We start from the raw sequence: 16,899 nt of genomic DNA on the forward strand, positions 1-16,899 counted from the left end.
GCATGAAGTAATGCTACTCCAGGATAACATCTGCCCGTATTCTGCTGGACTGACAAAAAACACTATACAGGAGTTGCCTTTGGAAGTCATTCCACACTCGCCTTATTCACCTGATTGCATGCCCTCAGATTTTCACCTTTTCTGCTCTCTATTGTACAACCTTTAAGGGACTTCGTTTCTGGATGAAAATGTGTTCTGGACATGGCTCAACGAGTTCTTCACCACAATACCAATTTCTGTAGTCATGGAATCAATAAGTTACTCCAGGTTGGGCAGACTGTTGTAAATAGTGAAGGAGGATATGTTATTGAAGACTAAAGTCTGTTACATGTACCTGTTGTGTCTATGGAAAAACACTACAAAGTTATGCACCAACTCAGTACATTGCAGTTAGGATAAAGCCAGAGTTGGATACAAAAGTAAATTGTGAGAATAAGTGACTCCAAGGGGAAATCAACACTTTTTTGTTCCAGTTATTGAATGTCATATCTCTAACTAATGAAAATCTACATCTACATCAACATTTAGACTCCGCAAGCCACCCAACGGTGTGTGGCGGAGGGCATTTTACGTGCCACTGTCATTACCTCCCTTTCCTGTTCGAGTCGCATATGGTTCGCGGGAAGAATGACTGCCGCTCGAATCTCTCTAATTTTACATTTGTGATCTCCTCGGGATGCATAATTAGGGGAAGCAATATATTCGATACCTCATCCAGAAACGCACCCTCTTGAAACCCGGACAGCAAGCTACATCGTGATGCAGAGCACCTGTCTTGCAGAGTCTGCCACTTTGAGTTTGCTAAACATCTCCGTAACGCTATCACGCTTACCAAACAACCCTGTGACGAAACATGCCGCTCTTCTTTGGATCTTCTCTATCTCCTACGTCAACCCGGCCTGGTACGTATCCCACACTGATGAGCAATACTCAAGTATAGGTCGAACGAGTGTTTTGTAAGCCACCTCCTTTGTTGATGGACTAAATTTTCTAAGGACTCTCCCAATGAATCTCAACCTGGTACCCGCCTTACCAACAATTAATTTTATATGATCATTCCACTTCAAATTGTTCTGCGCGCACACTCCCAGATATTTTACAGAAGTAACTGCTACCAATGTTTGTTCCGCTATCATATAATCATACAATAAAGGATCCTTCTTTCTATGTTTTTGCAATACATTACATTTGTCTGTGTTAAGGGTCAGTTGCCAGTCCCTGCACCAAGTACCTATCTGCTGCAGATCTTCCTGCAGTTCACTGCAATTTTCTAATGCTGCAACTTCTCTGTATACTACCGCGTCATTCACGAAAAGCCGCACGGAACTTCCGACACTATCTACTAGGTCATTTATATATATTGTGAAAAGCAATGGTCCCATAACACTCCCCTGTGGCACGCCATAGGTTACTTTAACATCTGTAGACGTCTCTCCATTGACAACAACATGCTGTGTTCTGTTAGCTGAAAACTCTTCAATACAGCCACACAGCTGGTCTGATATTCCGTAGGCTTTTACTTTGTTTATCAGGCGACAGTGCGGAACTGTATTGAACGCCTTCCGGAAGTCAAGGAAAATAGCATCTACCTGGGAGCCTGTATCTAATATTTTCTGGGTCTCATGAACAAATAAAGCGAGTTAGGTCTCACACGATCGCTGTTTCCGGAATCCATGTTGATTCCTACAGAGTAGAGTCTGGGTTTCCAGAAACGACATGATACACGAGCAAAAAACATGTTATAAAATTCTACAAAAGATCGACATCAGAGATATAGGTCTATAGTTTTGCGCATCTGCCTGACGACCCTTCTTGAAGACTAGGGCTACCTGTGCTCTTTTCCAATCATTTGGAACTTTCCGTTCCTCTAGAGACTTGCGGTACACGGCTGTCAGAAGGGGGGCAAGTTCGTTCGCGTACTCTGTGTAGAATCGAATTGGTATCTCGTCAGGTCCAGTGACTTTCCTTTGTTGAGTGATATGTAACCTATTTTCATGCAGTGTCACTCGGTACCGGCTAAGGGGACAAAATTAGTTAATGAGCTGTGAAATAAAATGTGCATTTTAAATAAAAAGAAGACGCGAGCAGGTGACTGAGCCAGTGTTTTCCACCGTGTCGCAGCTGCAGCTGCTGGGGGGGTCCCGCAGCCCGCAGCCCCAGCAGCAGCAGCAGCAGTCGGCCTCTGGCGGGTCACCAAAGCTGCAGGGCACGGCAGTGCAGCAGCAGGCACAGCAGGTGGTGGCGGGTGGGAAGGCAGTGGGGCTGACGGGCGTGAAGCTGGTGGGCGCCATGAAGGCCCTGCAGCAGCCGGGCGCCGACCAGCAGACCATCCTCATCAAGCAGGGCTCGGCCGTCACCACGCAGCAGGTGTCTTCCCAGCAGCAGCAGGTGCTGCAGCAGCAGGCCAAGGTAAAGCTCAACTCCCACACTTGGCTCAAACCCCAATTGTGCAATAATGTGATTTGTCTGCCTCTCGCAGCATATTCAGTGTCAAAATATTTCACGAGGGACTGCCGGACTTCACTGTACGCTTGCCGACCAAATAAGGGACCGTTCGGTAATGTGACAATCTTCGACTACAGAAATGCAGAGCCTGTCAGATATCCTGCCAGTGTGGTAAGACGTACATAGATCAGACAGTGTGTACTGCCGAAGATCGTAGCTGAGGCCACCGACAGCACACCAGACGGCAAAAGCCTAACAGTTTGGGAGTCTCAGAACATTGCCCGATGGGAATACGTGGAATGTATTATGACCGTACCGAGGTTGTGATGCAGATGTCCAACTTCTGGGACTGCGTCATTAAGGAATCCATTGAGACTCGAGTAAGGGAACCGATGATGAATTGTACATCCGTAGTAAGACTGGGACATCGCTACTGGAATGATCGAGAAGAGAAATGAGATACCAGATAACGAACTGACTTTGGGGACAGGTGGAGGAACAGCAGAGGTGCTGTCAGCACGCACACCTGGGCACTAATCTAGGGCAGAAAGAACACTTTGTCGTCAGGAGACGGGAGACGTGGGGAAGCGATGCTGGGCGCTGATGGCCGATGGAATGTCCAATCAGAGGGATAAGGGGAGGAGATGCAAGCACGGCACCAGCCCTCCATCAGTCATTTCATCTGCACACCTCATGATGGCAATGTGGTCATTTGCCAAAATATTGTACCTGTTGGGCACCGACTTTCAGCAGTCAGCCATGAACTATTTCAATGTACAATATTAGCTGGAGGCGACTTTAATCTGCCGAGTATAGACTGGGACATCTATAGATTCACTATAGGTGGTGCAATCAGACGGTCTTGTGAAGTAACTTTGAACGAGTTTTCTGTAAACTGCCTCAAATGACTAGTTAAGGCTACCCTCACGAAATGGAAGTACTTTAGACCTTATAACTACAAACAGACTGACCATTTTGTAAGTGTAGAGATATGTAGTAGGGATCATAATGTCATTGTAGTCAGCTTGGTTATTAAAAAAGGCTAGGAGAGTGTTTGTGCTAGAAAAAGCAGATACGCAGTTAGTAGTATCCCATTTCAACAGTGAATGAACATAATTTAGTAGAGGAATTACGGGCAAAGTTTAAACTGATTGTAAATCTCACTCTGCAGAGGTATGCACTGAATGGATTATGGACAGAAAAGACTCACTGTGGTTTAATAACAAAATTTGGACAATGCTAAGGAATCAGACCTTATCACACTCTTGAGTCAAAAAAGACTGTGGAAATGTTGACACGGAAAAGTTAGTAGAAATTTCTGCATCTGCAAAAAGATTGATATGTGAAGCACACAACAACTTTCATCATCATACTTTAGCAAAAGATCTTGCTGAGAACCTGAGAAAACTGTGATCCTTCTTAAAATCACTAAGTGAGTTGAAGGTTCCTATCCAGTCACTCTTCAACTGGTTTGTTGCTTGTAGGTTCGATCAATACGTGTTATTGGTGATACTTTGTGAACTTAAATGGGAATCCCTGGAGGGAAGACAGCATTTTTTTCTTGAAACACTGATGAAAAAGTTTAGGGAACAAGCACTTGCAAGACCATATTGAGGCCTGTGGATTATGTATGCGAATGCATGAAAATGCACTAGTTGTTAAATCAAAAATCTCGAATTGTCAACCCAACAGTGCCCAATGACTGTCGTGAAGGTTGCCAAAGAACTTGACTTGGTAAATATAGTACGCTTCAAGGCATCAAACCAATTTTCCAGAGTGGCAACAGGATTCATGATTTGGGAGTATGCTGTAAAAGCTCTGAAGTCTGCAGGCTTGTACAAGATATATATTGAGGACATTGCAGACACTGACAATTTCAAAATATGCAGACATCAAGAGCCATCCAGAAATGATAACTACAAAATAACAAACAATTGCTGATGACCAGATTAGGACTGGTGACTTGCAGCATGCCGTCCAGTGACACTAACCATTATGCTGCACTCCATGCACCAGAGCTCGTGGCGTATTCTGAAGTTCACTTTTCAGTTACTGCTGTAATTTAATTTCACTGTTCATGATCTGTGTACTCAACAAGCCACCTTACTGTGTGTGTGGCAGAGGGAACTTTCGGTACTGCTTTCCTTTCTCTCTTTCCCTGTTCCATCTACAAATGGTGTTTGGGAAGAATAACTTGTCTTCTGTAAAACTAATTTTTTTCGTAATAATTGCATACACCATAGTAGTTACTGAAACACAAAGTGTTCTGTGAATAATAAGAATTTGCAAGATACAGACTATGAAGAACATATTTTGTTTATTACGTAATTGTTGAGGGAATTACCATACAAAGAAAAATGAATGTAATGGCCTTTGCGGATGATGTAGCATTAATTGCTGGAAACTTGGATGACGTGTTAATACTGGCAAGAAAGCTATTTTAAAAAGTCAAGGAAGTTGGGTTGGAGATAAGTGATGAGAAAACATACAAGACGTAAAGGTGAGTAATCATACAAATTCAAGACCATGGTTGGAGTAAACTACATAAATGGTGAGAAGCAAGGAATAGAATTGAGGATAAAAGTGGCATCGTATTCACTCAATAAAACACTGTTAACCAGAATCTTATCAAAAGAACGAAAACAAGGATGTATAAAACCATAATCAGATCTGCATTACTATATGGAAAAGAAATATGTAAAATAAATAAATATACAAAGAGAAAGATAAATGTTCACAAAAATTAAATCCTTCAGAAGATCTTTGGACAAATTTGTGAGGGAGGAGAATGGCAAAGAAGAAAAAATGTTGCAGATACCAAAACATGGAGGCTGAAATGGGCTGGTCGTGCCTATAGAGGATCAAGATTGAGGGAAATGTCGGAGAAGAAATTCAAATGACGAAGGCCTTTAGGTAGACTGAAAATAAGATGGAGAGACCAGGTGGCCAAGGATCTTCAGATACTTGGAGCAAGGGAAGATGGCAAGAATACAATGTTGTGGAGGGGGCTACTTGGTGAGACTAAACACTGATTGTGGTTTGTGGGGCCAGGAGAGTGAGATAAGTGTTGTCTAAAGGGAAATTGCAGAAAGGAAAAGAAAAAAAAAATAGTATTTAATGTAGCAGTTATAGCAAAGCAAATGAAGATGCTCCACTTCATTATGTTTCAAGTAGTGTTGTCTGTAACAACAAAATTACTAACACCTTTATTTCTTACTTCAATAACATTTAGTGCTTTAGGCGCAAAAGTTTCAATCTCTTTTCCTTGATCTCAGGCGATAGCACAGCTGCAGCAGCAGTTACAGCAGCAACAACAGCTGAAGCAGCAGCAGCAACAACTAAAGCAGCAGTTGCAACAACAGCAGCAGCTGAAGCAGCAGCAAACTACGATTGCCACTGTCGGTGGGACGGTTGTGAGTGCGGCCCAGCAGAGAGTAGTCACATCCGTGTCGGTCCTTGGGAGCGGCCAGCCGCAGGCTGCACGGGTTGTCACCAGGGGTACGTCGGGTCAATATATATGTGCAGAGACTGCTTGTGCTGCCATCTTTATTAACCAATATTGGGCATATAATTTGCTGACATACATTGGTAATCCCAAAACTAAGGTCTCCTAGTTTTTTCCATTTATTTTCTATAATATTTAAATCTTTTTAAAATGAGTGTTTATCTATTTTTCTACTCTTGGCCATGTCGGTCAGTACATTTCCATAGATGCTGCTAAGTTTTTATAAGCCCGCATCATGTCAGCTCACCTCCACATCCTTTGCGAAGCATTGAACCTTATCTTTCACTAACTTGTTGAAGCTGAATTGCCCTCTGGCCAAAGGTGTTTTCAATTTAGGGAACAGGTGGTAGGCATTGGGTGCCAAGTCCAGACTGTCAGGTTGGTGGGTTGTGTTCTATTCAAAAGTTTGCAAGGGAGCAATGATTTGATGGGCAATTCATGGGGAAGTGCTGGTGTGGAGAATGCTTATGCCTGTGCTTGTCATTCCTCTCCTCCTGCCCAAGTTATTTTAGTGTTTCACGGTGCCTGTCAGCAGTCACACTGGGCATGAAGTCAACCACCAATACTCCCTTTCAGTCTCAAAACATGGTTGCCATGATTTTTCCAGCACACTGAGTTTATTTGAATTTTTGTAACATGAACGAAGGTGAATGTCACCACTTGCATCATTGTTGTTTGGGCATTGGTCTTGGGTCTAAAGAGGAATGCCCAGGTTTTGTTATCCATGATAGTTAAGTCCGAAAAGTTGTACTTTTCATTTGCATAGGGCAGAAGAAATCAGCAAAAAGAATGAACTCAATGGCGTTTTTGATCTTCCATCGGCATTCGTGGTACCCATACTGCAACTTTTCTGTTAAAATCGTGTTTGTGCTGCTTTGGGAAAACCTCAAGAACCAAAATGCAGGGGATCATCCAGTGTGAGTCACCAATCTATGTGCACGGTTGGCTCAACTTTTGTGACTGACTTGTAAGAAATAGATGGTCTTCCGCTCCTTTGTTCGTTGTGAATGGGTGTCCCAGCGAGGAATGCATGTGTTTGTTTTGGAGTTGACGAAGCACTGATCACAAGAGTGTGACCAACAGGCACAGGAACAGTTTCTCTGCATCCCCAGCGTTTTGGAGACCTTCCTTTTGGGATTACCATCATACATCATTGCCATACATTTTCTGAGCACCATACTGTGCATCTAGCAAATTTCGTTGCTTAAAATCTGACTTCTGTACATCTTCAGTGCAGTAATGTGAGCAGTGTAAATAAGTGTTGTACATAAATTTTCAGTTTGATGGTGCATGGCTATGATAGCCAAAGAAATATAATATGCACCTCAATGTCTTATAAATTTACACGTTGTTTAACAAGTTTGCTGTTACCTTTTAAATGAAAATGTGTTACAAACTTTTTGACTTATTCCACATGTATGAGGACCATCTAACTTAGAATCTGTGGAATAAACATTGGTTACATCTTTTCTTGCATTTTGTTGTATGAGATGCTCTACATTCTCAAGAATCTCTTCATTATGGGTGTATGAAACAACAAGTATATGTGATGCAGACCTAATTTCTTGAATAACATCATCCTCACAAACGTCATATAGCTTCACCAATGTTCTATGTATCAACGCTTGAACGTATTTCAGGATAAACCCATTTTCAACTGTCAGATTTGAAAATGTGCATCCAAATACTAATTTTACAAAAGATATTTATATGCCCTAATAGCCTTGTTCATTGGTTATTAGAATGTTGTCACATTTGTTAATGTCGCAGTTGGTGGGAAACCGGTACCAGTTGCCATCTCCACGCAGCAGCAACAACAACAACAACAGCAGCAGCCGCAGGCACCTGTGGTGGCAAAGGTGTTTACCAATGCGCAGGGCCAAGTTATCTCCATGGAAAGCCTTCTGGCACACCATAAGCAGCATGGGACTCTCCCACAGGGTGAGTTGTTACTGTGATGTCATAAAAGACTCTTGCCTTTCATGCTGATCTGATCTTTGTGCACTCTTTCTCAGTGATACTTTTAGAAAACCGATAGATGATTATGGGGAATGCTTATCATCACAGAATAGTAATGGATAACTTGTGCCCTTTCCCATTGTTTTTGCAACTGATATCACTAGTAATGTTACATAGCTGCTGTTCTGTCACTATTATGATCTCTTAAACGTACAGTCAGTGAGTCTCACAAGAAGAATTGAGAGAATGACTTTGATGCTTTTGGTGATCACTGTTAAACAGAAAAAAATGAGTTTTCTAACAGAATCACCCATAGCTGTGTGCATAACATCCTGTCCTTATGATCATAAGGTTGCTGGTTAGATTCTCACTAGATCCAATTTATTTTTTACTTGTATCTAAATTCTAATATATTATCAAATTATTGACATCTGCATTTGGTTATCTGCCTTGTGGCAGATTAAGACTTTGAAGCCGTCCATGCTTCTCTGTCCTCTGCTTTCCTCCTTATTCTTTGGTAGCCTTTTTGCGGCCTGTTGACATTATTGGCATCTTCTTGTGCCCTTCCCTCTCTCCCTTCGAATAAAACCTACTATTGCCTCTACTAGAAGGCAGTCTCATTTCAAAGTTATGTCCTATCCAGTTCAACTTCCCATTCTTCACTGACAGCAACATCCTCTGATATTCTCCAATTGTTCTCAGTACCTTTTCAGTGCTGACTTTATCAGACCAGACGGTCTTCTCCATTCTATGCTATATCCACATCTCAAAAGTTTGATTTCTTCCCTCACCCTGCTTTCGAAGTATCCGTGTCGTCTTCTCTCCACACGAGGTCCTACTCAGTACTAGGCACTTCACTAGTTCTTTCTTAATTCTGTCTTCGGCCCACTAGCTAAGAATCTTTTCTGATTTTGAAATACCTCTTCCTGCCGTGCTGCCATAAATCATATTGCAAACCTTTGCACATGAATCACCTGAGTACAAATGACAGCTCTGCCAATGAGCTGCCATTTACACGAAATGTGTGCAATATTACTGCCATATGTATGCATACACACCACTATCCCATGGCTTTTGTCACCTCATTGCATGTCTTAATTACTAACCACATGAAAACATAAATATTTATAAAAAAATTTAATAAAAAATAAAAAACATCAAATAGAAAGTAAAATATCTTTTTCATTTCTAAAGATTAAGAATAAATACAAACATTGTATTAAAAACAAAATAATTCAGATATATATTTTCTCCATTTAACTCTGAAACATTTTCTATTTTCACATGATTAGTATTTAAAATTGAAAGGTTTTCTTTTTATTAGCAAATTATAATCTGATGTTTGTTAATTAGCATTTCTATTTGATACTGTATTGTACTAAGCTTCTATCCCAAAAGCAGGACCTAATAGCAGTTGTAGGTTGCCTATCTAATGGTTCCCAAGGGCAACAAAAATTTGACATTCAGTGTTTGACCGAATTAAAAACTTTAAAATAGTGTTATAACGCAGTCATTAAGAGGTGTAATCTTATGTAACACTTTATCACTGTAAGACAAGTATTACAGTTAGAAATAGTGTGTTTGCCTTGAGGCAGCATAATTGATGGTGTGCAAATACCAAGACTTCATTTATCCAGTATTTGAGAATGAGAACACTCAGTGGCTTCCAACAAACTTTACTCATACTTTAAAACCATTTTGAAGTTTTTTGCACTTCGACGTCCTTCACAAAATAATTGTTGTTGTTGTGGTCTTCAGTCTGGAGACTGGTTTGATGCAGCTTTCTTATGCTACCCTATCCTGTGCAAGCTTCTTCATCTCCCAGTACCTACTGCAACCTACATCCTTCTGAATCTGCTTGGTGTAGTCATCTCTTGGTCTCCCTCTGAGTTTTACCCTCCACGCTGCCCTCCAATACTAAATTTGTGATCCCTTGATGCCTCAGAACATGTCCTACCAACCAGTCCCTTCTTTTAGTCAAGTTGTGCCACAAACTTCTCTTCTCCCCAATCCTCTTCAACACCTCCTCATTAGTTATGTGATCTACCCATCTAATCTTCAGCATTCTTCTGTAGCACCACATTTCGAAAGCTTCTATTCTCTTCTTGTCTAAACTATTTATCGTCCATGTTTCACTTCCATACGTGGCTACACTCAATACAAATACTTTCAGAAACGACTTCCTGACACTTACATCTATACTCAATGTTAACAAATTTCTCTTCTTCAGAAATGCTTTCCTTGCCATTGCCAGTCTACATTTTATATCCTCTCTACTTCAACCATCATCAGTTATTTTGCTCCCCAAATAGCAAAACTCCTTTACTACTATAAGTGTCTCGTTTCCTAATCTAATACCTTCAGCATCACCTGACTTAATTCGACTACATTCCATTATCCTCGTTTTCCTTTGTTGATGTTCATCTTATATCTTCCTTTCATGACACTATCCATTCCATTTAACTGCTCTTCCAAGTCCTTTGCTGTCTCTGACAGAATTACAATGTCATTGGCGAACCTCAAAGTTTTTATTTCTTCTCCATGGATTTTAATACCTACTCCGAATTTTTCTTTTGTTTCCTTCACTGCTTGCTCAATATACAGATTGAATAACATCAGGGATAGGCTACAACCCTGTCTCACTCCCTTCCCAACCACTGTTTCCCTTTCATGCCCCTCAACTCTTATAACTGCCATTTGGTTTCTATACAAATTGTAAATAGTCTTCCGCTCCCCATATTTTACTCCTGCCACCTTCAGAATTTGAAAGAGAGTATTCCAGTCAACATTGTCAAAGGCTTTCTCTAAGTCTACAAATGCTACAAACGTAGGTTTGCCTTTCCTTAATCTAGCTTCTAAGATAAGTCGTAGGGTCAGTATTGCCTCATGTTCCAATATTTCTACGGAATCCAAACTGATCTTCCCCTAGGTCAGCTTCTACTAGTTTTTCCATTCGTCTGTAAATAATTCGTGTTAGTATTTTGCAGCCATGACTTATGAAACTGATAGTTCAGTAATTTTCACATCTGTCAACACCTACTTTCTTTGGGATTGGAATTATTATATTCTTCTTGAAGTCTGAGGGTATTTCGCCTGTCTCATACTTCTTGCTCACCAGATGGTAGAGTTTTGTCAAGACTGGCTCTCCCAAGGCTATCAGTAGTTCTAATGGAATGTTGTCTACTCCAGGGGCCTTGTTTCGACTCAGGTCTTTCAGTGCTCTGTCAAACTCTTCACGCAGTATCATATCTCCCATTTCATCTTCATCTACATCCTCTTCCATTTCCATAATATTGTCCTCAAGTACATCGCCCTTGTATAGACCCGCTTTATACTTCTGGTTCTCTTTTCTCCAAAGGTCTCTTTAATTTTCCTGTAGGCAGTATCTATCTTAACCCTAGTGAGATAAGCCTCTACATCCTTACATTTATCCTATATCCATCCCTGCTTAGCCATTTTGCACTTCCTGTCGATCTCATTTTTGACACGTTTGTATTCCTTTTTGCCTGCTTAATTTCCTGCATTTTTATATTTTCTCCTTTCATCAATTAAATTTAATATTTCTTCTGTAACCCAAGGATTTCTACTAGCCCTCGTCTTTTTACCTACTTAATCCTCTGCTGCCTTCACCACTTCATCCCTCAAAGCTACCCATTCTTCTTCTACTGTATTTCTTTCCCCCATTCATGCCATTTGTTCCCTTACGCTCTCCCTGAAACTCTGTACAACCTCTGGTTTAGTCAGTTTATCCAGGTCCCCTCTCCTTAAATTCCCACCTTTCTGCAGTTTCTTCAGTTTTAATCTACAGTTCATAACCAATAGATTGTGGTCAGAGTCCACATCTGCCCCTGGAAATGTCTTACAATTTAAAACCTGGTTCCTAAATCTCTGTCTTACCATTCTATAATCTATCTGAAATCTGTCAGTATCTCCAGGCTTCTTCCATGTATACAACCTTCTTTTGTGATTCTTGAACCATGTGTTAGTTATGATTAAGTTGTGCTCTGTGCAAAATTCTACCAGGCGACTTCCTCTTTCATTTCTTACACCTAATCCATATTCACCTACTACGTTTCCTTCTCTCCCTTTTCCTACTACCGAATTCCAGTCACCCATGACTATTAAATTTTCATCTCCATTCACTATCTGAATAATTTCTTTTATTTCGTCATACATTTCTTCAATTTCTTCGTCATCTGCAGAGCTAGTTGGCATATAAACTTGTACTACTGTAGTAGGCGTGGGCTTCGTGTCTATCTTGGCCACAATAATGCGTTCACTATGCTGTTTGTAGTAGCTTACCCGCATTCCTACTTTTTTATTCATTATTAAACCTACTCCTGCATTACCCCTATTTGACTTTGTATTTATAACCCTGTATTTGCATGACCAAAAGTCTTGTTCCTCCTGCCACCGAACTTCACTAATTCCCACTATATCTAACTTTAACCTATCAATTTCCCTTTTTAATTTTTCTAACCTATCTGCCCGATTAAGGGATCTGACATTCCACGCTCTGATCCGTAGAACACCAGTTTTCTTTCTCCTGATAATGACGTCCTCTTGAGTAGTCCCTGCCCAGAGATCCGAATGGGGGACTACTTTACCTCTGGAATATTTTACCCCTGGAATATTTTACCCAAGAGGACGCCATCGTCATTTAACCATACAGTAAAGCTGCATGCCCTCGGGAAACATTACGGCCGTAGTTTCCCCTTGCTTTCAACCGTTCGCAGTACCAGCACAGCAAGGCTGTCTTGGTTAGTGTTACAAGGCCAGATCAGTCAATCATCCAGACTGTTGCCCCTGAAACTACTGAAAAGGCTGCTGCCCCTCTTCAGGAACCACACGTTTGTGTGGCCTCTCAACAGGTACCCCTCCGTTGTGCTTGCACCTACGGTACGGCTGTCTGTATCGCTGAGGCACACAAGCCTCCCCACCAACGGCAAGGTCCATGGTTCATTTGGGGGGGGGGGGGGGGGACAAAATAATCATGTACCACATTTTCACTTTGTAGTAAATCTTCAGCATCAGATATGACATTTTAATTTATTGCTTACTTACTAGAACTCTACTTGCAACATATTTTGCAGACAGTATCCACTTGTACCACTGAATATGTCTGCAAAATTATGTTATTATACGGCACACATTTCAGGAAATATGGTATCACAAACATTTAGTTGCTTGAAGACTAGTTTCTGCTTAAAATGCCACAGAGTGAAACTTGATGATGAGAAAAGACGTTTTAATTTTGTACTTCTTTACTACTAACTATGTTTGCAAAATTATATTATAGACAGCATGTACACACATTACTAAATGTACGTGCAAAATTACGTCATTGCGCATCACGTAGTTCAGGAGATATGACAATCATAGACATTTAGATGTGTGAAAAACTTGCTTTTGCTATAAAATGGAGTGCAAATTACCCAGATCATATTCATTCAGTGTTTTATAATGAGTACACTTTGTGATTTCCAAAAAGCTTTGAGCATAATTTCAAACCTTTTTTAAACTTTTTCTCACTGTAAGCTTAATGTCAAATATTTAACACAGTAACTCATTTGTAAAGTAATTAGATGTTTGAAGCTGTTTTGTACGTGAGAGTTTGACTATTTAAAGAATTAGGGATTTACTGGTAAATATAGAAATTAAATAAAAGTAAGAAAAAGGTGGAGTATAGCAAGCATCAAATGAGTACCGTATTTACTCGAATCTAAGCCGCACCTGAAAAATGAGACTCGAAATAAAGTGAAAAAAAATTTCCCGAATCTAAGCTGCACCTGAAATTTGAGACTCGAAATTCAAGGGGAGAGAAAAGTTTTAGGCCGCACCTCCAAATAGAAACAAAGTTGGTCCATAGTAATACGAGACACAATTTAGGTCGAATGAATGACGATACAGCTACAGTAGTTTGGTTCGAGCCGTAAGCTTAGCAGTTAAGCTTTACCATGTAGCCACTGCTATGCGTCAGGCGCTCCGTCCGTATTTATACGGGTACCCTTCGTTTTTCACGTGCTTCGTCTGGTTTGAATTGATTCCTTATTTTTCTTTGATCTGATAAGTGCCGTTCTCTTTGTTATAGGTGTTTACATCACTCTAAGCTGAAAATGCATTACTGTACTGTGTCATGCATTGTTTGTCGCATTCTGATAATGAGTGTTTACGACCTGTCGCCACTCGCGGCATGGTTTGCTTTTGTGCGTGCTACCGCCGCTTAGAATAAAAAAAAAAAAAAATAAAGGAATTGTATCAGTTGCAAAACAATGGCAAGAGACTGCTATTTGTTGTTATTTACACTGCTGCTTGGTTTGATAATTATCAACAAGAACCAAATAATAAACTGCGTATGATAGAAGATGTTCTGAATGAGAGTTTCACGAAAAATTTTCTCCGTTTGAAAATCTTTGCAGACGCCTCTTTAGTACATTACTTTCTGCACAGAAATTAGTCATCTTAGATTTAAAAATCTAGTCAATTTCCGTGCTTCATTTCTGACTGTATCTCTATTAGGCATAAGAATAATACGAATATAAACATGACATGATATGTGTATACTCTCGCGTTTGCTGTTCCCTCTCTAGTTTCGTAGTTTATTAGGCAGGCAGAATTTAAATGAGATAGCAGCAAACACTAAAGAATACATGGCAAAATGTTTATATTCGTATTATTCTTATGGTGAAGAGAATACTGCATGTGTTTCACAATTCATAAAAGTTCCCGTTACCAACCATCTCTTCTCACAGGTAGGAAAAATTTCAGAACGTGGAATTGGCCGTACTGACAAACATCGCAGACAGTCTTGCCAGTCGGATTTTCGTAGTACATTGAAAAGCTGCTACATTCGAAGATTAACAATGCGGAATTTGTATTTATTTCGTTGGATAATGTATGAAAATGCAGTGGTCGAAATTCAGGGCGTTGAAAAAAAGCTTGTCTTCCAACTTTTTTTAAATTTATTTACTGACACAGAGGTTTTGGCGCCAGTATTTATCTTTGTGCCTGCAAAGCGTGCCTGTGTAGCGCTACATATATTCGACGGCAGAAGTTAGTTGTGGCGGCACCTACCAACATATTTCAGAACTTCCGCTTACTTTGCACTCGATTCTAAGCCGCAGGCGGTTTTTTGGATTACAAAAACCGGAAAAAAAGTGCGGCTTAGATTCGAGCAAATACGGTAAGCTCACGATTACAAAACTAATGTTCTGCACACAGAGCTACAGACGGCTCATTATAAAATATTCCGCTTGCAAGCATAATCAAAGTCACTATAATATGCATTGAGGTGGACTGTTAATTGCTAACCTCCTATTTGGAAACAAAATTGTTTCATTCTGCTCTCACCCATCACACGCACAAAATACCCACTCATCTCAAGCTAGGTCTCTGTGATTTACACCATTTGGAGGTTAACCCCCTAATACTCCTTGCTTCATAATGAGCCGAACAGTTCATGGCAGTTTTCTTGATACACACGACTTCACAATATGTAATTGCAGGTGCACCTGTGGGTCCAATTGTGCTCTTCACATTACACACCTCTCAAAAGACTGTTATATAAATGGTCATGTTCTCAAGATGTTGAGGCACGCTTACACACATCTGTTAACTGAAAGAACTGACCTGTACCCCCGGCTTGCCACCCTTGTGTGTTTCAGACTGATACATTGCAGTAACTTATCAGTATTGTTAGAAAGAGCACCAAAAACCCCATAACCAGGCAAGCTGATGTATCAGAATTTCTGGCGTCAATTCATCTGGAAAGTCTGAGATGGATCTAGCTTTTGCTGTTTGAAGCTTCTTTGATGTAATAACTGCCTGAAATATTCCTGAGCGTTGCAGCAATTGCTGCCATGGCAACTACACAATATTTCAATGAGGCAGCTGTGCTTGTCATCTTCAGGTGGTTTATTTTTATTTATTTATTTTTTTTTTTTTTGGTGGGGGGGGGGGGAGGGGTGGGGGTGGGGGGGGGTGGGGGGGAGCTGTAGCAGCCTGCCAATTTATGTGTTAGCTTACTGGAAAAGCACAGGCACCAGGAGGGGGAGGGAAGGGGTTGCTGACTTCCATGGTTCTTACACATGTGGCACGGAAAACCAGCACCTGCCATATACACTACTACTGCCACACGTGGGAACATGTTAATGGCAACCTAGCTGTCTTGGCATAGAGCCCCACCCTTGCTTGATTTCGATCTCTGCAGCTGATGATGGCGTAGCACTGCTGACACTGGTTCCCATGTTTTGCTGAGCTGAAAACCCATGTTTGTTTATTAATTTGTTCTCTGTAGTATTTCAACTACATCTTTAACGACGGGATCCCAGTAGTTAGGGGTAGATGAGAACTTCTTGTTTTTCTTGAGGCTTGACAGACTAGTTGTAGAAATGGTTCACAGACAAAAGTCAGATGTTGTCACGAAACCCCACAAGATGTAAGCTGTGCAACTGACCGACATCTTCAGGTGCGACAAATACACTGCTGAACTGTGACTGCAGCCTCCTGTTTATGCCATTCTAAGTGGGAAATGCACAGATGTGCAAGTGCCAAATTTGGTGGCCAGTAGCGAAGATTCCTGATCGGTAGTGGAAGGAACACTATGCTACCTATCAGGTGAAGAACAAGCACAGAGGCGTTAGTCCTCCTGTGCACTGTCGCCAGGCTGCCTAGCTACCACTGTTGGAAGCTGACAGTCTGACATGTGCACCCTTGCTGACCTGTGGCCATTCTCGTGGCTCCTATCTGAATATTTACATCACTAACAAAGCATTGTCCCTTCGGTAAGAAGAAATTTCCCTTTGTAGTAATGGTGAGCGTGGCCACATGCTACATGGACTGCGTTTCAGCTATTTTGCCTCGTTGGCTCCCAAGAGGGGTTACTATGGGTGGCCCAGCAGCAGTGCACAGGTGGAGGGGAGGGGGGGGGGGGGGGGGAAGCCTTTGCAAGTGCAGCCAGGTCCTTGGCTCAATGTCCGACTGGTGGCATA

General features: G+C 41.1%; 1 protein-coding gene across 1 annotated transcript in view; it reads left to right on the forward strand.

Annotated features, from left to right (window-relative positions):
* LOC124716771 (nuclear factor related to kappa-B-binding protein-like) overlaps nt 1–16,899 on the forward strand; it is a 215,137-nt gene that overhangs the window by 154,751 nt on the left and 43,487 nt on the right. Inside the window, 3 exon segments of the mRNA XM_047243318.1 lie at nt 2,122–2,409; nt 5,721–5,943; nt 7,721–7,891. Coding sequence (XP_047099274.1) covers nt 2,122–2,409; nt 5,721–5,943; nt 7,721–7,891 — 682 coding nt within the window.

The sequence above is a fragment of the Schistocerca piceifrons genome, chromosome 9 (assembly GCF_021461385.2).
Source record: "Schistocerca piceifrons isolate TAMUIC-IGC-003096 chromosome 9, iqSchPice1.1, whole genome shotgun sequence".
Taxonomy (NCBI): domain Eukaryota; kingdom Metazoa; phylum Arthropoda; class Insecta; order Orthoptera; family Acrididae; genus Schistocerca; species Schistocerca piceifrons.